We start from the raw sequence: 22462 nt of genomic DNA on the forward strand, positions 1-22462 counted from the left end.
AGCTATACAAATGTGCCTTAGTCTTTGATAAATGTATACCAAAGAAGTATTTTAAACTAATTTTTTATTATTTATTTTCAGTAAATTATTTGTATCCCTATTTTACAGACCTGTGTACCCAAGACATGTGAAAAATTTTCAGGACAAAGGGGAAGTAAAGAGAACAAATATAAGCAGCTCTGGCTTCATAAAGTTATCCTATATTTTTTAATATTCTTATTATCTCCTTCAAAGAGTCATAAGTAACTAAAACTCAGGTGCATAAAGAGTTGGAAATACAGATGGAAGTAAGTTTAGAAACCACGAAATATCCCAGAAGCTTTAAGAAATAAAAAGCCTTGGGCTGGAGAGATGGCTCACTGACTGCTCTTCCAGAGGTCCTGAGTTCAATTCCCAGCAACCACATGGTGGCTCACAACCATCTGTAATGGAATCTGATGCCCTCTTCTGATGTGTCTGAAGACAGCTACAGTGTACTTATATTCATAAAATAAATAATTCTTTTAAAAAAGAAATAAAGAGCCATGGTGCAGTCCCTGCAATGCTGTGACAATCCTTTCCCCTGAATCTGATTCTTTCCTAAGTCTGTCAACATAAAACACTCTGAGTGACAAAAAAGAATCTGTAGTCTCAACACTAGCTGAGTCAGGGGAATCAGAAGTTCAAGGTCATCTGTCCTTAGCCATATAGGGAGTGTGAGGCTAGCCTGTGGTACAAACCCTGTTGTTGTCTCCCCACAACAACAAAGGTTAGAAGTACCAAGTTTTATGTATTAGCACCAAAAAGGAGAGAAAGGTACTGTGATTCAAGATATCTGCTGGGCAGTATGGTAACATTGCATAATTCTCCTTTAGATTGTGTTTCTCCTCACTTGAATGCCTCTACCGGAGTAAGTTTGGTGAGGATATACAATTGCTGACAGAAACTCTAGTCCAAGTAAACAAGCCACCAAAAAAAAAAAAAAATGTTCATTTAAATGTCAAGAAAGTTGAGTCCATTCCAGTAACAATAAAATGAAACCAGAGTGCATCTACTAAGTATTTATCCAAAGCCAATGGCCAGAGGTCCTGAGATGCTTCGGCTAGCAGCAGGATATAGTTTTTCTTCATTTCTGCCCTGGTACTTTTTAATAGCTTTATTCTGATGCTTCTCTTCATGCTTAGGGAAGTACTTTAAAGTACTTAGGTTTGAGATCATTGGATTGTACCTATAGTAGCTTAATGAGATGGCACAGAACTAGACAAGGGCAGTAGCTCAGATGTAGTTTCTAGTGTAGGTGAATGAGAAAAGCCTCACAGGCTCCCATGTGAACACCTAGCCACCAGGGAGCAGCACTATCAGACAGGATTAGGAGGCGTGGCCTTGATGGAGGCAGTGTGTCACTGGGGGGTCAGGCTGAGGCTCACTGTCCACCTGTGGATGAGGATGAGGCTCTCAGCTACTGTCCCAGTGCCTGCCTGCAGGCTGCCATGCTCCCTGTCATGGTAATAATGGACTGAAACTGTAAGCAAGCACTCCATAAAATACTTGCTTTTATAAGATTTGCCTAGGTCATGGTGTCTCTTCCCAGTAACACACTAGCCAATCCCTAATTTTTTAAAATAATTTTATTTATTTTTATTTCATGTCCATTGACATCTTGCCTGAGTGTATGTCTCTGTGAAGGTGTTGAATCATTTGGAACTGGATTTATAGAGTGTGAGCTGCCATGTGGGCACTGGGAACTGAACCCAAGATCTCTGGAAGAACAACCAGTGCTCTTAACCACAGAGCCATCTCTCCAGCCCCTCTCTAAGATTTTTCTAATTGAAAAAATACACACAATTTAATCTTAGTATTTAAAAAACACTTGAAATAAGCTATATAGTAAGACTTTATTCCTTTAACAGTATTTCTAAAAACTAAGTTGGACTAAGTAGCTAACATTCTAGCACACAGGAGTCAGGCCCCACTAGCCCCCAGTCTGAGAAGCTATTAACTGTTAATGGTCTATAGGATAGACACAGTAAGTTTTTCTTTATCAGTGTAGCCCTCAATAGCTCAACCACAGTAAACTCACCGAGTTTTAAAAAAAAAAAGAAAAGTGGGGAAGTAAACGTTGGAAATAAATCTCCAAGAGTTAGGAGAAGTTATAGAGTGGGTATGATCAAAATTCAGTATATAAAACTCTTAAAGAATTTGTGTGTGTGTGTGTGTGTGTGTGTGTGTGTGTGTGTGTGTGTGTGTGTGTTAAAGAAAGTTAAACTATTTGGGCTGACAATGTTCCCCACAAGAACCATAGACGTGTGTGTGTGTGTGTGTGTGTCTGTGTGTGTCTATATATGTGTGTGTGTGTGTCTGTCTGTCTGTCTGTCTTAAAGGAAGTTAAACTATTTGGGCTGACAATGTACGTGTCTGTCTGTCTGTCTGTCTGTCTGTCTGTCTTAAAAGAAGTTAAACTATTTGGGCTGACAATACTCCCCCACAAGAACCATAGACTAACAAAACCCTCAATAGCAGGTAGGAAAACCTCTCCTTTTGAATGGTTGGTCTGGATAGTCCCAAGTGATTCTCAAAGCAACAGAGGCTATCTGTTGTCTGTCTCTCAAGGGTTGAGGGTGGGCCCCTATTGCTGAAGTCACCGAACACCTAGGACACAAGACTCAAGATTCAAGCTAGATCTGATCTGAAAACCTCTGTTTCCCCGTGTACCAGAAAAACAAACATTAGCATGGCTAGGTATCTGTTAAGTCAGTAAGGGTCATTCATGCATGTATCAGTGGTAACCAACTGCTGTCTAACTGGGCTTAAAGGCCACCCAGCAGGAAGAAAAATCATACCTGGTATGGAAAACCTAACCAGCTTCCCAGGGCTAGTGAAGTCATGGACATTAGAAAAGAATCTACTACTACTACTTTGATAGACTAGAATAATCCCTTACTATATTCTAAATGTTACCCATATACCTAAAGATGAGTGTGCCTACCACCAATCATCAAAGAAGCCTCTCTTTATAACAAATAAAGACCATCACAGAAAAACTACAACCAAATATAATATAGAGATCAATGGATCTCGAGGAGCCTATGAACTGGATACATCAACATCACAGCTACTGCATCTATAGCTCAGGGACCGTTAAGAATGAGAGGGCAGAAAAACTCTTAAATTCTAGAATACCAGGAAGTCTGCCGTCAGTTTCTTCTAGAATGGTGGCATAAACAAGCCTAAACAGTGGCAGTGTCAATGGGGATCTTAATATGCAAGGGGAAGTTTTAGGGGTCCCATCCTAGACAAAGAACCACAACCAACTAGTGACTACTGAGGAAAATAGCCTTAGTTGTCCAATGCAGAGGAGTCAGTCCTGAAACCACATACTCATCAACACAACCAGCTTTAGCGAGTACATTTATATATTTGTGCATACATATACATATATAAGTACATGCTTCCTATAACAGTAATAAAGAAAAAAGAGGCAATCACCTTGAAAATGACGATGACACTTGAGAGAGGTTTGGGGGAGGTACCTGGGGGAGCTGGAGGGGTAAAGTTATATAATTCTATTTCAATTAAAATCATTAGGAAACAAAAAAAGGATGGCTAGGGCCATAGCTAAGGGATAGAATGTTTATGTGACAGGCACAAATCCCTGGGTTCACTTCCCAGAACTACAAATATACACATACACCCTTAAGTAAAAGGAAAAAGACAAACTATAACAACTATCAACATGCTAAAGAAAGGGCTACAATTCAAATGGTGAAGAAAGAGTATTTTTGTTTTAAGCAAAACACTTAGGAGCCCCAAAATCAAAACTCAGAAAACAAGAAGGTTTATGGTTTGGTTCTGTTGGTTTTTGTTTTGTTTTGCTTTGCTTTGTTTTGGGTCTGATATTGATATCTAGAAATTACCGGACAATTTTTGTTGTCTTGAAAACTCAGATCATACTAAACTGATCTAGGCTTAAATTCCACCTGTGAATTTTAAAACTCAGTTGCCAACCAGGTATGGTGGTACAATCAGAAGGCTGAGGCAGGAGGATTTTCAAGACTTCAGTTAGTCTGGGCAATACAGTAAGTACCAGGCCAGTAAAGGTTATGTAGCAAGTGTCTAAAAAGTTTCCTAAGCCCCTGATTTTATAGGTGAGCTCCCTGGTGAGAGGGAAGGAATACCCTTCTCTTTGAAAGAATAGGGAGGATCTGAACACATCCTTGCCAATCATATTTCCCCATGACTGTCTACTCTGTCACAAATCCGAGAATAAAAACATACAAGTTCTTTCATATCTCTGGATCTTCATTTCTTTAGAAGGTCCCATGTCATATAAAACAAAATAAATGTTTTTCCTTGCTAACCTGTCTTTTGTTACGTGAGGCCTCGGCCATGAACTTAAAATGGGAAGTAAAGATATTTCCTCTTCCTTTTATTATATGTAAAAGTCATCTTATCTTTGACTTGGCTTTCCTTGTAAATGTTAGTAGCAACCCCTAGCCCATGGTTAAAAGGTGTACTGCTCATAAAAGCATATTTCCTAGAACAGGTACATAGTTTACAAGTGTTAACTTTTGTCTGCCTGACAAGTTCTCCACAGAGCTGATGGGGGCTAAACACGAGCCACAGTTTCCATCTGCTCTATTGGTGTAAACAAGTTCACCACTTATGTGAATGCTCAGAGCCTGACCATGTTAAAGCTGTGGATGCAGGTCTGGGGAGAATGTCACTTCCTAGAGCCTAAGAATTAGAAGAGGAAACAAAAAACAAAACAAAACAACAACAACAAAAAAAAACCCTTCATTCTTCCACATTGGGGGAGGAGGAAGAAAATTTTAAAAATCAAGATGGCTTCCAAAATGAACCAAATTAGAAATAACAATTTTCATAGGTCTTGTTGCTTTTTCCTTTTGGAGACAGGTTTTCACTATGTGGGCTCTGGCTGTCCTAGAACTCATTATGTATACTTAATCTTTTAGATAAAATTAATAACTGTTTTTCCCTTTACTTCCTAATAGAAAAGCAATGTTTTACTGATTGGGCAAAGTCATATAGAAAAGTATATTCTAAATGCCAACAAAATCCAGAAGATGACATTTTAAAATAGTATCTGTGCTGCTGATATGGCAGAACATGCCCTTATTCCCAGCACTTAGGGCAAAGACAGATGATTTCTGTGAGTTCAAGGCCACCCAGGCCTACAGAGAGAGTTCTAGACTGATCAGCAAGGGCTGATACAGTAGAGCCTGTCTCAAACAAAACAAATCCAGAGAAAAATATGAAAATTATCTACAATACAAATATAAATGATCTACAATACTTAAGAAATTTCACAAATTAGAAATATTATTATATCAAAAGTAACAAAAACCACGGGCTGGAGAGATGATTTAGAGGTTAAGAGCACTGGCCATCCCTACAGAGTTCCCTGCACCACATGAGAGCTCACAACTACCTTTAACTACAGTTCTAGAGGATCTGACATCCTTTTATGAGCTCCGTTGACACCAGGCACACATACATAAGACATAAGTCTGTTTTAAAAGTCACAAACCGGGGCTGGAGAGATGGCTCAGTGGTTAAGAGCACTGACTGCTCTTCCAGAGGTCCTGAGTTCAATTCCCAGCAACCACATGGTTGGCTCACAACCATCTGCAATTAGATCTGACGCCCTCTTCTGGCTTGCCTGAAGACAACTACAGTGTACTCATATATGTAAAATAAATAAATAAAATCTTTTTTTAAAAAAAGTCATAAACCAGGCTGGAGAGATGGCTCAGTGGTTAAGAGCACTAACTGCTCTTCCAGAGGTCCTGAGTTCAATTCCCAGCACCCACATGGTAGCTCACGACCATCTCTAACGGGATCTGATGCCCTCTTCTGGTATGTTTGAAAAGACAGACAGTGTACTCATATACATAAAGCAAATAAATCTTTTAAAAAAATTTAAAGTCATAAACCATTTATAAATAAAGATTATGTAAATGGAAAAATAAAACATGTACATGGATTAAACAGACTTAATACAACTACGATAAGGTAATCCCAATAAAAATCCCAGTAGTCAGTCAGTCTGTTTGCCTGTTTTTGTCTCTGTGTGTTGTTCATGTGTATATAGGTCATGAGAATAAGCAGGTAGAAGCACAGGTGTATGCAATGCACACGTGTGTGGAGATATGCGTGGAATCATAAGTTAACCTTGGGTGCTGTTCCTCAAGAACCATCTACTTTCTTTGTTTACATTTATTTTTAAATCTTATATGTGGTGTGTATGTGTGACATGTGCGTGTGTGCGAATGATACACATGTGGAGGTCGGAGAAATATTAGGTGTCTTTGTCTCCACTTTATTTCTTGTTTAATTACTATTGGGGGCACTTACACACGTGCATGTATGTGTATGCACACAACTTTGTGAAGCCAAGTCTCTCCTTCCATCTTTATGTAGGTTCCAGAGATTGAATTCAGACCTCTCTAAGTTTACCTAACAAGTGCCTTTTTAGGAGGAGCAATGTCTTCGGCCTGAAGCTCACTTATTGGTTGGGATGGCTGGCCAATGACCTTCAGAGAAGACCTGTTCCCCTACCTCCACCCCAATCCCCAAAGAGCTAGAGTTACTAGTTGGAGCTACTGAACCAACACCTGGCTTTTCAGGTGGATCCTGGAGGTTCTAGCTCAGGGGTGGGGGACACAATCAAAGAATATAGTATTTATAATTATGTTGTAAACTACAATTAGAATGGTAAGATTTAAACATAAAAGCATTAAGAGTTTTAAAAAATATCAATCTCAAGTACAAATTTTTTATTCCCTAGTTTCAAGATCTTTGTATTTTGTAGAAAACACTCACCACATCTCCTTTCTCTTTTCCCTCAACTGGAGTTGATCTGGGCTCTGCCGTATTCAGTGTCCTCCATATGAATTCTAAGTTTAGCCTGCTTGCTTCTAGATGCTCAACGGTCTATCTCATCAAATGGACTGGTCTCTGGGCAGACAGTTTATTAGATGCATACTGGTCAGCTGAAGGTAAAATAGTCTGTAAGACTGGCTCACATCTTCAACTTTTAAAAAAGAGTTTTTTGAGTCATCCTGTTCTTGCCTTCTGTATTCCCCCTGCCTCATCTCTCAGAAGTACCTGAGTGTGTGTGCAACTCTTACTTTGTTCAGTGTGGCAGCTAATGTCATCAGTGTGAAGAGTCTCCCTATGATAAGGTAACACTGAAGTCTTACAGGAGCTGCCATGATGGCTAGGGTAAGGCTTCTGCAGTCTATGCAGAGTCTAAACTTGGTACAGGAGAAAACTGACCCAATGTTTGTGCACTCTTTGCTTCACTTTAATTTGAAATAAGAAAACTGGTAGCTTTGCTGAGAGATTCACTTGCCAAGAACCTTTATGTCTTTTCAAGGTTTTTCAGATATGATGACAAAGGCAAGTCAAGGAAAATTCTTTTTTTTTTCAAACTGACTTTTATTTGGATTCTTCTGGCCTGTTACTGGTTTTCAGAGATTTCAGAGATTCAAAGATGGTGTGTTCTTTTTACTTTTATCCTGGATTCCATCTGGAAGAAGTGTTTTGCCATGAATCTGCATAGCCTCGAGGTTCATCAAAGATGTTGGACACCTACACACAGGGTCCACACTGGGTGCCACATTTACTTGCCATGACAACAAAGCTCCAAAGTCTACCTGCCAGCAACCTGAAGCTTGGAGGTGCTACATCTGCAGGTTGGCCTCTGAGAAGAGCAGCATGATACAGAAGAACCTTCCACCTTGCTTTATATAACAATGTCTCAAATGGCCTGGAGGTATTCAAGAGGCTGGCTGACCAGTGAGCCCTGTGGACACACCTTTCTCCACCTCTCCAGTGCTTAGAGTACAAGCCAACACTTACGTTCAATGTTTTTATGTGGGTTGTAGAGATAGATGTAGGCTCAGGTCCTCAGGCTTCCACTGAAAGCACTGTACTGACTTAAGCCATCTCCACAGCACTGTCTGTACTGGGGGGTTTCCTGTTGTTTATGGTTTAATTTTCACTAATTCATATAGTGACATAAAGGAGCCGTCTCATTAGAAAAGTTGTAAAAAGGAATGAAAGTTGAAGACTCAAGTAGACTAGAAAGAACAGCAGTTCTCATCTTCCTAATGCCGTTTAATACAGCTCTACATGTTGTAGTGACCCAACTGTACAATTATTTTGTTGCTACTTCATAACTGTAATTTTGCTACTGTTACAAATCAAAATGTAAATCTGATGATATGCAGGATATCTGACAGATGTAAATCTGATGATATGCCTGTCAGATATCCAAAGGGGCTGTGACCTACAGATTGAGAACCATTAGACTAGAGGGTCCTAACAGACTAGAACACATGCATCCAAAGTTAGTATGCATTTTAGCAGCTACCATATATTTTTCACTAAACATATACTAAACATAGAATATAGATGAAAAAAGAAAAACTCTTGCTCTTGAAACACTGACAAGCCAAAATAAAGATTATCCAAAGCTACAATTAAGATGTGTTTGATGGCATACCTGTAATCCCAGCACTCAAGAAGCAGAGACAGGGGCATTTCAAGTCCAAGTCCAGCTTGAACTGCACTCAAAGCCATAAGCTAATGAATTCTCAGTGCACTAAGCTGTAGGATATACAGTAAGACTGTCTTAAAAGCAAACAAATGGCTCAGAGCCAACAGAGGTAAAGAGCACTTGCTGCTCTTCCAGAAGCACCAGGTTTGATTTCTAGGAGCCAACATGGCAGCTCATAAGAGTATACTAGTTCCAGGGTATCTGATACCTTCTTCTAGTCTCCCTAGACACCAGGCACTCGTGTAGTACAGAGACATACATGGAGGCAAAATACCCATACATGTAAACAACAACTGTGATGCTCTGAGGGGATCTGCCAAGTGTCAGAACTATACAGGGAATAACTCACAGAGAATATAGACTCATACCAAGTATGCCAGCACATACCTGTAATCCCAGCACTGAGAAGGCTGAGGGAAGATAATAAACTCAAGACCAGCCAAGTCAGATAGCAAGACTCACCCTGTCTCAAAAATAAATGAATAATAAATACGGACATACATACATACATACCTTTCTCCCACACACTCAAATCTTAAAGAGACATGAATACACTCCTCTTTATCACTGTATCTCAAAGCACATCTTCTAATGAAAAGTCTCCAGATGTGAGTTTTTGTTTGTTTTGCTTTTGTGTGTTTTACAATGTCAAAAGTTACTCAGTTACTTTTCATGACAATCATTCAGGAAAGCAACTCTTACATTTTAAAGTTTTGTGTATTTAACTTTTTCTTTTTTTTTTTTAAGAGGGACTTTGCTATACCTGCCCAAGATGATCTCAAACTTCTGGAGAAACAATCCTTCAGCCCCAGCTTCCTAAGTGCTGAGGCTACAAGTTCACACTGCCACATCTAGCTAAAAACAATTTTTTAAAAGAATTGATGGGATATTTTTTCCAGAGTATTGTAACTGTACCTGTATATGTTAAACACACTCACAGGCGCTCATCCTGACCACTGAAACCTACTGACATACCATCTCGACAATGTTGCCAATGTTCTAAGTTCTGAAAAGATGTACTACAGATTGACACATTGGCTATTTCAACTCTATCTCAGCGACAGAAGGGAAGAAAGAGCACAATGCTGGGCTTTTAAGAAGACTGTAATAATGAGCAAAGCTAATACCTCTAGTCTAAAAAAGCCTTTTGTATAGAAAATGAACACATCCTATCAGTCCACGAGTAAAGTATTAATGGGCTAGGGAACCGACTAAACAGTTAAGAGTATGTACTGCTCTTCCAGAAGACCTGAATTCTCTTCCCAGCACCCAAGTTAGGACGTTTACAACCATCACTAACTCCAGCTCTGGGGGATCTGATGCCCTCCTCTTTGGTGGTCACCTACATTCATACACACATATAGATAAGACTCACACACATACATCCACACATAATTAAAAATAAAACAAATCTTCTTTTAGAAAGGAGTAAAACATTATGCAGCATTTGCCTAGCATGACCAAGGTCCTAGGTTTGACTCCTAGCACCACAATGAACAACCATGGAAATGTTTGGGAGTAAAAAAAAAAAAAAAAATGTTGCTAGGTATGGTGGTTCATGCCTGCAATCCAAGCACTGATACCCTCCCAATCCCATAATAATAAAATATTTACAACTTTAATAATTAACTCTATAGCAGAGTGAAAAATCTAAAAATTCATCTTTAAGTTGGGTATTGTGACCATGCCTATAATCCTAACACTCAGGAAGCAGCTGCAAAAGATCCATGCAAGTTCCAGGCCAGCCCCCATGACTGAGTTCCAGGCCAGCCTGCATGACTGAGTTCCAGGCCAGCTTACATGACTCATTTCTAGGTCAGCCTACATGAGTTCCAGACTAGCCTGCATGAGTAAATTCCAGGCCAGCCTAGGTCAGCTTGGAGCAGCATAGTGTGACACCTGCTCAGAAAAAGGTTCTTTTTCTATTTTTGAAAAACAGCTTAAAAGAATTAGAGCCATAAATGCCCAAATGCACACATTAATGTATTCATTAATCTATAATTTTAGTAAAAAGGTTTTTTTTTTAACAAGAGTTTTAAAGTAAGTTAGGACTTTTTCTATTATCTTTACAAGCTCAGGAACCAACTCTCAAGAATACTGGGTAACTTCAGTGTTCACATATCTCAATGGAAACACAATCCAACAAAAGTTTCCTGCAGCCAAATAAAATGATTACATAAACAAGTGACTACTGAACTCTGCTTGTGGACCCACTATGCTGTATCAAGATCAGCAGTTCTTAAGAATTCGAAAGTTATTACTTACCAGCAAGGGTATAATCCATATCAAAACCAAAACACTTTATTTTTTCCATGGCTAAACTTCGGTTCACAAACACCCTATAAAAAATAAGAAAATTGTATCTTGATTAACATTGAAGCTTAATGAAGTTATTTTACTATTTTTCTATACTGTCATTTATTTTATTTTCCCAACTGACTTTATGTTATTGTATATATTTACAGTGTTTAACAGGATGAATTGATATTACATATACACAGTGACTACTGGGGACCAATGAGATATAAATGGTTTTTATGTTTTTCATAAAAATGATAGTGTTGCATCTTCAATTGAATTATTTTAAGCAATTCTTTGGAAAAGTGTTCTTTAAACTGTCCATCTTATTATAACTGCATGGCATGTTTAAGTTGCTTGGGCCCCAGTAGTCATCTCATAGATGTAACTGCTACCATACACAGGTTAGCTCAATAAGTTTGTTAGTTTTTGAAAGAAATGTTACATAAAATATTTATACTTCCCTTAAGAAAATTTAAAATTCTTTGGGGCGGGGGAGAGGTAAGGGGCAGGTGTGGTGGCAAACACCTTTTAACTCAGCAGAGGCAGGTAGATCTCCATGAACCTAAAGCCACACTGATCTACATAATCAGTTCTGGGTTAGTCAAGTTTACACAGAGAAAGTCTGTCTCAGGGTTACCAACCCAGTCAAAGTTTCTGGTCCAGAACTGTTCCTGTCTAGAAGAACTGCAGGGACAAAAATGGAGAAGAGACTGAAGACAGGAGCCTAGCATGGCTGTCCCCAGAGAGGACACTACCAGCAGCTGACTGAGAGAGACGCAGATACTCACACCCAACCACTGGACTGAAGTCAGGGACCCCATGGTTGAATCAGGGGAAGGACTAAAGAAGCTGAAGGGGAGGGTGACCCATAGAAAGACCAGCAGTCTATAGAAAGACCATAGCCAGACCCCAAGGAGCTCCCACACACTGACCCACCAACGAGGCAGCATACATGGGTTGGTCCAAGGACCCCAGCACATAGATAGCAGAAGTCTGCCTGGTCTGGCCTCAGTGGGAAAGGTGTGCCTAACTCTCAAGAGACTCAAGGCCCCAGAGAAAGGGGAGGCCTGGTAGAGGGGGAGCACCCTCTCAGAGGCAAGGGGAAGGAGCAATGGGATAAGGAACCATGGGAGGAGGGCAACGCCTGGAATGTAATTTTTTTAAAAACGTAGGTTTTTTTGTTTGGTTTTTTTTTTTTTTTTTAGATTTTCCTAGTTTTTGGAAAATCATTATTTATTTCATCTTGACTTAAGTATAGTAAGGGGAAAAAAGGACCTACAAAAATCCTTTTAGTTCGTTTCTATTGGTTTGAGGTTCTAGAAAAGCAGACACGGGGCTTGCACATCAAGCACTCTATCACAAAGGAACAATACACACACACACACACACACACACACACACACACACACACACACTACTTAGCTCCAAATACCACAGTGATCCTATCAAGTTTTATCATGCTTTTTCACTGAAAGGAAAATCTACTTGACAACTGGCAATCCCCACCTACATAAATCCTTTTGAAAACAACACAGGAGAAAGACACAAAATAATGGTTCTAACTCTAAAAACTGAAAGCTACAACTACCCCTGAGGCCTTTCATCAGGCAAGGGGCCGACTGGACGAGCTTGCTCAGAGCCTCAACAGCTGACGTGCCTAAAATATCCTCAGGGAATGCAAGCAGGGATGAGATGAGGAAGATTTTTCTTCCAAGTTATATATCTTAAGAAAGAGGTACAGAACTACATAATTTTTTTTTTTAAAGCAGCTTCAATTTTGATAGAAGAAAGATGTTAGCTGGTTTTAGATGCAGCTGAGATAGCAAGGGAGACATGAACGTAGAAGAAACGTCTCAAAGCAAAGTTCTTTTCTTGGTCAGAAAAAAAAAAAAACTGCACTGCATAGGCATGGAAATCTTTCAAAGCAGACACATTTTCAAAAGACAGCAAGAACAGGGAACCCTTGCTAATGCTGGGAATAACATACTTCAGAAATATGAAAATCCATTTTTGCCAAAATAATTGTGGCTAAATATCCATCAAGTTGCATTTCTAATTCATCTTTGAATTAACCAATCACATCACCTACTCGATCAACACATTTTCTGCATGTGTGCTACAATACACATCTCATTTTGTGGCAAATATCATGGAATATCCTTTGGGAACAGTCAGAACTACAAAATTTTGTATGTTCTTAAGATTAGAGAATAAGATCTGGCAAGTAAGTCAAAGCTCTTGCCAACAAGCATGCCAGCCTGAGCTCAATCTTAGGAACACCATCAAAGAAGAGAACTCACTTGCTCAGTTGTTCTTTGACCTCTCCAAGTGCCTGCAGTGGCATGAGTTCCCACACGCACACACACATTCGCACACAGACATGTACATACAATATATTCATAAAACATTTTAATTAGGGAATAATACGTTTTATGAAAAACTTGCATCAAATATCCTTTTTCTTTTCATTCAAAGCAAGTACTCTAATTCATAGAATCACCTCCTAAAGTTAGAAGAGCACCACTCCTATGCCCTCCTCAATGCTGTCATGATCTTTAGGTGAAAACCTCACCTATATTCTCCAGCTTTCCTTTTCTTTCCCTAACTTAAACTATGACCATGGAAGAGGTATTCAGACATGAAATCTAATTTGCTGTGTAAGCAAGGCTACAATAACCCAAGGAAGAGCTGCTACGGAGAACTAAACCAAACACAGTTGCTGATGTGTATGCTAAGCCTCACAAACACTAAATACCCAATGCTCAAAGAGAAACCTTTGGCACAGGGGAAAACTTAACCCTGACCTCACATCTCAGGCAGGGCAGGCTCCAACAGACACTCTCAGCCTGAGACTAAAGCCGTTTCCCACTGAGTTTACACCCATAACAAAGTGTAAGACATTATGTCAACTACAAGGTATTAAGAGAAAGACAAGCTCACTGACCCACGTATTTCAAAACAAATTCACATACTTACAAAAGTCAAATTTTTCTGCGAATACCAGGGCCTTTCTGCAGATCTGCCTATGCCAGTTTACTATGGTCTTACTATTAACTAGTAGAATAATTACATTTCACGTATGTTCAAGAGCATGAGCATATCTGTGAAAATTAAAGCATGCTTTAAAACATGTAATTATCACTCAAAACATCATGACTAAACTAGGCATTGTTATAAAGCAGAACCATAAAGCCAACTGTCATTTAGGACTCTCACAGTCAGAACTGCGAGCTGACAATCGAGGACTGACAGGAGAAACAATTCTAGGAGATACATACACAGGAACACTGTAAAACTAAACACAGACTCCAGTAAAAACACCTTTAACAGTATTTACTATCATACTCCACAGCAGTAAGGCAAAAAAACAAAAACAAAAAAACAAAAAAAAAAAAACAAAAAAAAAACCTGAAGAAATTCTATTCAGATACAGATATTAGCTGCAAGAAATAAAATCATTACTATAATGTGCTTTAAGAATAGGGATCTAAGAGTCTCAGACTTAACACAAACATGCAACTTACTATATTTGAAATTCTGTAAACAGCAAGCTACTGGTTTGGATCTGACTATAATTCAAAGCAGAATTACCTCATCTGTCACTGGTTTCCGTTTTGCAAACTGAAACTATCTGGGTAAAGTAGTTTCTGAAGTCACATAACAAGATTCTTCTTAAAATCCCTAGAACAATTTTTTAGTGTGTGTGACGTTAACCTAACTTTTAAAAGACTGTTTAGCCTGAACCAGGCCCCCTCGACACCACGTATCTTCTGAGACAGTGTGGGAGAAAACACCTCTGTGTCTAATTTAACTTGTCACTGGATATCACTGTTGCTCCACATAAATCCATCTGGAATAGAGTTTCTCTGGCAATGGTGAACTGTATCTGTAACTCCTCCCTGTGCTTACGAGTCACAGTTTCCTGGCCAAGTGCCCAACAACAGTTACTGCAACAAGTGTGAGGACAGACTCAACTGTAAAATGACATCTATTTTCACTGTAAGCAGCTGCCATGATGCATTCAAACTGCTGGCAGAAAATATTCCAAGTGCATCTAGAGGGCAAATTGAAATTATGAACTATAATAAATTAGTGTCATGTCTGCAAACGTCAACACTTAGGATGAGGCAAGAGAACTGCCTGAGCTACAGAACCAGACAAAAACAGGAAAAAACAAACAAACAAACAAAAACCATGCTACAATGTAAATTAATTAATTGTTTTTCAAGACAGGATTTCTCTGTTTGGCCCTGGCTGTCCAGGAACTCACTTTGTGGACCAGACTGGCCTTGAACTTAGAGATTCCCTGCAATTCAAAGGTGTGAGCCACCACTGCCGGGGCATTAAATGCAGACTTTTTGATGAAAACAACTTAGCTGCTTTTTTCCCAAATCTGTTCCTGTTTCTACTTCTGCATTTTTCCCCACTCAAGCTTAAAGCCACATCCAATTATCTCGTGTGCCTTCCCTCACACCTCCGAATGTCTTTAGAATCCATGTCTTTCACTCCACTCCTGCTGCCAACAACTTAGCAAGGTCATAATTCCCACTGGGCTGTCCTCATACGGATGCTGACTGCTCTGAGGCAGGGCTGCTGGAAATGTACACAGACTAAAGCTCTCATGTATGAACATTTCACTAATCCTAATCAGGACAAGACAGAAACTTCGGTTACTTAGAAACCTTTATAGCAATTTGAGAGAGAAATATTTTGCTAAATATAATAATAAAAAGTGGCCATAATCTCAGTACTTTTGAACAATGGAGGCTAGCCTGAGCTACAAGTGAGACCCTATCTCAAAAAAGGAACAAAATGTTTTCTGTCTCTATATAATTTGTTTTTACTATAGTTTAGAAATATTATCAATTGAAAATAAATGGCAAAAAAATAAAATAAATGGAAAATAATGTGAAAAGCTAGTTACTCTCTTGCTAAATTATCTTTAGTCAATGCTCAAAACTACTTTAAATTACCAGTCCTTGAATCTTCAAGGAGTTGAAAGCCTTTTATTATGTTGCTACAATCCGTCTGATCAGTATGTATTATCCATATCATGCACCGTTTCCTGTTTTACCTTATTATTTGTTAATTGTTGCTTTATAAACAAATTGTTTAACATGCCTGAGGCTTTGCTGATGCTGTTAACTATACACTGTCCACTTCTGTTATAGTCAAGCTTCTCAAATACTTTCTTTCAAAAAACCATCTGGGGGTCTGACACATGGCTCAACAGTTAGGAGCATGTCCACCCTTCCAGAACCAGAAGACCTGAGTTCAGTGCCTAGTGCCTATATCAGATGCCTGCTAACCACCGTAACTACAGTTCCAGGGAACCTGTCATGGCCTCCTCTGGCCTCTGTGGGCACCTATACATGTGATAGACATATAGACACACACGTGTGCATATATACAAAAATAAAGTAAATCTTTTTGTAAAGAAAAAATATCCTGGGGTGGGTTACCTCTGGGTAGAGTGTCTGGAGAGAAGGAGGAAGTGTGAACAGAGTATCATGCTATGCCAAAGAGCTATGCAGCATAAAGTACTTCTGGTGTTCAGATTGCTTTTCTATTGCATGGAAGAGATTTCACCAACAAATAATTTCATAAATGTTTTATCTTAGCAACTGTATATTCTACCATACACATAAAATACCAAGTAATTCTCTTACCATTTGCTTGATTATAAATTTGAGAGCAAAATCTATAGCTTTCCCAACACCAAACAGACACAACAGTTAACTATAACTGAAATTTAAACTAGAAACTTAGTGCCAGTGTGTGACAGAGCATGTAGAAAGAACATACTCTGGTTAACGGGTACAGGATTTCTTGTGGGAAAAATATAATCTTCTAAATTTAAAGAACTAAGGATACCATTTGGTTGAGTCTAGCAAGCACAGACCTTGAGTTCAATCCCTAGAAAAGATGAATGGCAAGAAGGGAAGATAGGAGAGGCAAGGGGGAAGAGCTCAGAGGGTGGGAGAGGAGGAAGACAAGAGGAAGGGAGGACGGTAGTTCTTCAGTCAGTGGTGTTGGCTGCACAATTCTGCATATACTAAAGGTACTGAATTTCATGCTCTAAAAAGAAATTAAAATGGTGTATTTATTATATTACAAAACAATGCCAGTTATAAACATTCTCTTAAAAACTTACAGATAAGACCTTCATGGTACTGGAGAACAAGCCTAAGGTTTTGTGCTTGCTGTACAAACAACCCACCACCGAGCTTCACTCTTACCACCTAAATGAATTCTTAAATATTACAAGTTCAGACCAGGCATGGTGGCATACACCTTTAATCACAGCACTTGAGAGGCAGAGGCAAGTGAATCTCTGTGAGTTCAAGGCCAGTCTGGGTTATATAGCTGGTTCCAGGTCAACCAGGGCTACACAGTTAAGACCTTCTCCCCAAAAACAAAACAAAAAACACAAACAAAAAAACTTGAAGTTCAAATATATAGATATACACTAGGATTCTCAGAAATGATTATAAAAGCAAAAATCATATAGTACTAATTTTTATAGTTAAGAGGGGATACATTTTGTTTATCAGATTATACCAAGACAACAGCAGCTAGTGCTTTCAGTCTGAATAACAAATGCCTTGCATCATTTTTTTTTTTTTTTCCCTGTGACAGGGTTTCTCTGTGTATCCCTGGCTGTCCTGGAACTCACTCTTGTAGACCAGGCTGGCCTCGAACTCAGAAATCCGCCTGCCTCTGCCTCCTAAGTGCTGGGATTAAAGGTGTGTGCCACCACTGCCTGGCGCCTTGCATCATTCTTAAGGTGAATTATATTGATTTTATTTACATAGATAATATTTAAAAGTTCAATTAATCCCAGCACTTGGGAGGCAGAGGCAGGCAGATTTCTGAGTTCGAGGCCAGCCTGGTCTACAAGAGTGAGTTCCAGGACAGCCAGGGATACACAGAGAAACCCTGTCTCAAAAAAACCAAAACAAAAAACAAACAAAATGAAAACCACAGGGAAAACCCAATTCTCAGACAAATGTAGAACAAAATTTAAGATGACTCAGACTGACAGTATCACCAATTATAAAACTTACCTATATCACACACAAGTTAGAAGAGGGGGTAACTGTCCAAGAACAGTTAAGAGTTTTAGGAGACTCTACATAAACCTAGACTCTCTACACAGAGAAACCCTGTCTCAAAAAACAATACAAACAAAAAACAAAAAACAAACAAACAAAAAAAAAACCACCTAGACTCTCAAGGCAAGGAAGAAGCACACCTGCAACACAGAAGTCCACCGAGCAATACGTTACATTTTAACCTCAACACTGCATTAAGGGAGAGGGAAAAAACTCCCCTTAGAAGTGAACAAGTCTCATCTATAGGTTGTGGTCTAAAATCATACTACCAGGATAGTTAATATTGCTCCCAGGTGACTGAAAACAAACATAAACCAAATCTAGAATTTAACCTGATTTCTATGTGGTATTTTGCCCAATTTCAAAAGAAAAAAAAGTATGTTAACTGTTGGGGGAAAGCCTATAAAAGCTGAAGATAATGTGCAATGTTTATTATCTTTCCACCAAAGGCATCAAAGTGCACTTTAAGGAAATACATTAAATGTTGGACACAAGTCAGTAAGATAGCAGGTAAAGGGGCTGCCAATAAGCATGAGGGCTTGAGTTTGGTTCCCAGGATTCACATGGTGAGAGTGAATCAACTCCCACATGTCTCCTGACCTCCATATACACTGCCGGGTACAAGTGCATGTACACATATGCACCCCCAAATTAATTAAATGTATAAAAACTGTTGGAGGTTGCAATGTCTGATCACTTGCCCAGCATGCAGAGAATCTTAGCTTTCATGGGATGGGGAGCATTCTAACAACTTTAAGGTAGAATTTACCCATTAAAAAAAAAAAAAAAAAAGCTGCGAAAGAAGCTGGGGCAGGATTGCTTGGCCAGAAGACAAGAACAGCCTTGGCCATCCCTTTCAGAAAAGGAAAGAAAGAAACAAGAGCCAACTGTATTATCTATACAGTTGCTAAGTTTTGACAGCTGTATATAATCTTAAAACTACTACCATTATTTCCTTCAATCCAAAAAAATCACGTCCTTTCATAATACTTTCCCCAACTCCTGACCCTAAATTACCACAAAGGTCACTGCTTTTTTTTTTTTTTATTCCCCATGCGTGAGGAGGTTTGGGGGTGATAGTGCCATGATATTATCCCTCAGGGGCCATCCACCTCTGGGGTTTTGGTTTGATTTTATGTAACTATGCTGTGCTCTATATACAGTTTGTGTGCACATCCGTGGGGACATTATATAGTTTGTGTGCACATCCGTGGGGACATTATATAGTGTGTGTGCACATCCGTGGGGACATTATATAGTTTGTGTGCACATCCGTGGGGACACGCATGGAAATTGACTTTACATGTCTTCAACTGCTCTCCACCGACTTTTGTGAGATCCGGTCTCTCACTGAGTCCGTATAGCACATCAACTTGACAAGCTGGCTAGCCAGTGAGCTCAAGAGAACCTCCTGTCTCCACCCCCACTTTCCCCAGTTGCTGGGATTGCTGATAAACAACTCCACTCCCTTGCCTTTTACATGGATGCTGGGAATCGAACTCAGGTCTGCATGCACAGTCAACACTTTACTGACTGAGTCATCTTCCTAGCCTCTGCTCTCTGTTTATCATCACAGTATTCATATAAATAAAATCACATATGTGGCTGTGTATCTGCCTTCTTTTACTTAGCATAGTACTTGTAGCATTTATTCATGCTATTGCATATGTCATAATTACTTTTTATTCTTAAGTATCCATTGTATAGCCGGGCAGTGGTGGCGCACGCCTTTAATCCCAGCACTTGGGAGGCAGAGGCAGGTGGATTTCTGAGTTCGAGGCCAGCCTGGTCTACAGAGTGAGTTCTAGGACAGCCAGAGAGGGATACACAGAGAAACCCTGTCTCAAAAAAAACAACAAACAAACAGAATCCATTGTATAGATATTCCACAATTTGTTTATCTGTCCAACCTGGGTCATTTCCAGGTTGGGATTGTTCTGAATGCTGTGATGAAGCATCATATATAAATCCTAAGGACACGTGTTTTCATTTTTTCTTGGGCAAATATCTAAAAGTGGAATTACTAGGGTATATTTAACTTGAAAAGATACTGCCAAATGTTTAACTTGTTCTTTCCTTAGCAATGCATGATGCCAGCTGTTGCACATTGTCAGTTTACTGACTGTGGTGTCAGTGCTGGAAAGCAGAGCCTCACACATGCTAGCCAAGCATTCTGTCACTCAGCTCCAGCCCTGGGACGCACACACTCTGATCAGTATTTTTGGCTTTAGCCATTCTAATATGTGTGCAATGGCATTTCACTGTGGCTCCTGCCCAGGGTCCCTGATGAATAAGTACCTTTACACATGCTTATTTGACATCTCTTGCCTTTTTCCCCCTACTCAAGAGTTTTTCCCCCATTTTTAAGATGTGTTGCCTGTCTTAAGAGTTTTTCATATATTTTTAATATAGGTTTGTGTGAACATACTACATTATCAGATACAAATATAAGAATATTTTCTCATAATCTGGTTTTCTGTTTTATTTTCTTAGTGATATCTTTCAAAAAGTAAGTTTTTGTTTGTTCTGAGGAAGTCAAATTTATCTATTTAGTCTTTTATATGTTTTAACTAAGAAAACGATTTTCCTTATTTTAGGTGGCATACATGCAGTTGGGTCTCAGTTGGGTCTCTAGTTCATTTTGCACTGTTTTAATATGTGTGTGTAGTTTGTTTAAAAAGTAATATCTCAAGACTGAAGCTGTAGCTCAGTCAGTAGGGCTTACCTAGCATGCATGAAATCCTGGGTTTGCAACCCAGCACAGCATAAATGGGGTGCAGTGGTCACATGAGTGTCATCACAACACTTGGGAGGCAGAAGTAGGAGGATCAGAAGTGCAAGATTATCCCCTAATCTAGCAAGTTTGAAACCAACTTGAAATAACAGACTCTGTGTAAAAAACAATCCTTCCACTTGGACTCAATGTACTCAAGAGGGGCAGTCCATATGAGCTACATGAGGTTACTAACAGACTAACACAGCCTTACTTCTTTTCCCAGCAAACTTACTCTGCGTGTGTTTATGTGTGCATTTGTGTATGCAATAAACTGTGGGAAGGCAGAAAACAACTTTGAATATAATTACTAATTACTCTTTTCTTCTTTCTCTTTTCTAGACGAGGTCCCTCACTACTCTGGAACTCTGAGTCAGGTAGGCTGGCTGGCCAGTGAGCCCCACGATGTACTTGTCTCTGAACCTAGGGCTGGGGTCACAGGGTGCACTTCCACTACCCTGGGCTGGGGTCACAGAGAGGACTACCACTCTGGGTTTTTTCACATGAGTTCTGAAGAGCAAACTCAGGCTCTCCACTTCTCCAGCTCTATAATCCATAAAGTACTAACATGACTATTGATAACCAACAGTCATTACATACTATACATGATATATGGACTTTATATGGCTGGCAGCACAATTGATTTGTTTACTCCAAAATCGCCACAAAACACAAGTAATGTATTGTGCATTGACCACTGACCTTACATCACTAGGCAACAGGAAATTTTCACCTCCATCACAATCTTAAGGGGTTAGTACCAATACATGACCTGCTTCTATCCAGCATTTTATGGCACATGAAGTATTTCATAGATGTCAAAAAGTAACAGACTAATGAATATTAATAATGAAAAACAGTGACTGTAAAGATTCTAAACCAAGTCATACTGGTACACACAAGTCCAACACTTGGAAAGTAGAGATCAAGGCTAGCCTAAAGTACAAAATGAGTTACAGCCTAGCCTGGGCTACATGAAAACTTGTTTTAAAATAATCGTTCCAAAGCATAAAATTTATCCACTCATTTCTAAAACTAGCTACAACTAACAAAGCTAATTGGTTTTGTCCCACCAGCCAAGAGAGACAAACCTAAATAAAGGCCATCTTACCCTTTATGATGTCCTTCTGACTTATACTCTTTCTCTACCAGAAGGGAAAATAAACAATAACTACCTGTCCCAATTTTTAACTTTATCTAGAAATACAGTTCATCCTGAATCTACAAACAAGTTTTCTAAATAACCACATGTACAGGTCTGACAAATGTGTCACCATCTGTGATAATCCCCATCAAAAATGCTTTATCAAGTGCAATCTGTAACAGTGCTGAAAGAAAAAAAACACATGAAAACCTAAAGAAATAGTCCTTTCGAAACTTTCACATTTGAAAGAAACCTCTCAAATTTAAGTGATATCATAAAACATCAAAATATAATTCTTCTCTTTCTTCAGTAGCGAAGGTCTATGAACAGAAGTAAAATTTAAAAGAGAGCAGTAGTAAAGTAGATCAATTAATTTTACTTTGGCCATAATTAAAAATGATTCAATTTAAATAAATCGTGAGTACAAGACTCTAGAGCCACTTCAAAACTCCATACAGAGCAAAAGAAACAGCAAAGGAATAGCTGCCAGGAAAGGCTAGAAACAAAACAACCAACAGTACCGGTAGTTAACTTGTCACTTAATTAACTCATTACAAAAGTAACAA

The 22462-nt window shown here is 39.1% G+C and overlaps 1 protein-coding gene across 8 annotated transcripts in view; it reads right to left on the bottom strand.

Moving 5' to 3' along the window:
- Positions 1-22462, bottom strand: part of Nt5c2 (5'-nucleotidase, cytosolic II) — a 130416-nt gene that overhangs the window by 25948 nt on the left and 82006 nt on the right. For 7 of the 8 annotated variants that reach the window (XM_076923726.1, XM_076923760.1, XM_034500588.2 and 4 more), the window contains one exon: positions 10829-10902. In XM_076923726.1, the coding sequence (XP_076779841.1) occupies positions 10829-10902 (74 nt within the window). Of the gene's footprint in view, positions 1-10828; positions 10903-14455; positions 14572-22462 lie in introns of those variants that run through there. The other variant, XM_076923778.1, reaches the window with a different exon arrangement.

This window comes from Arvicanthis niloticus, chromosome 1 (assembly GCF_011762505.2).
Source record: "Arvicanthis niloticus isolate mArvNil1 chromosome 1, mArvNil1.pat.X, whole genome shotgun sequence".
Classification (NCBI taxonomy): Eukaryota; Metazoa; Chordata; class Mammalia; order Rodentia; family Muridae; genus Arvicanthis; species Arvicanthis niloticus.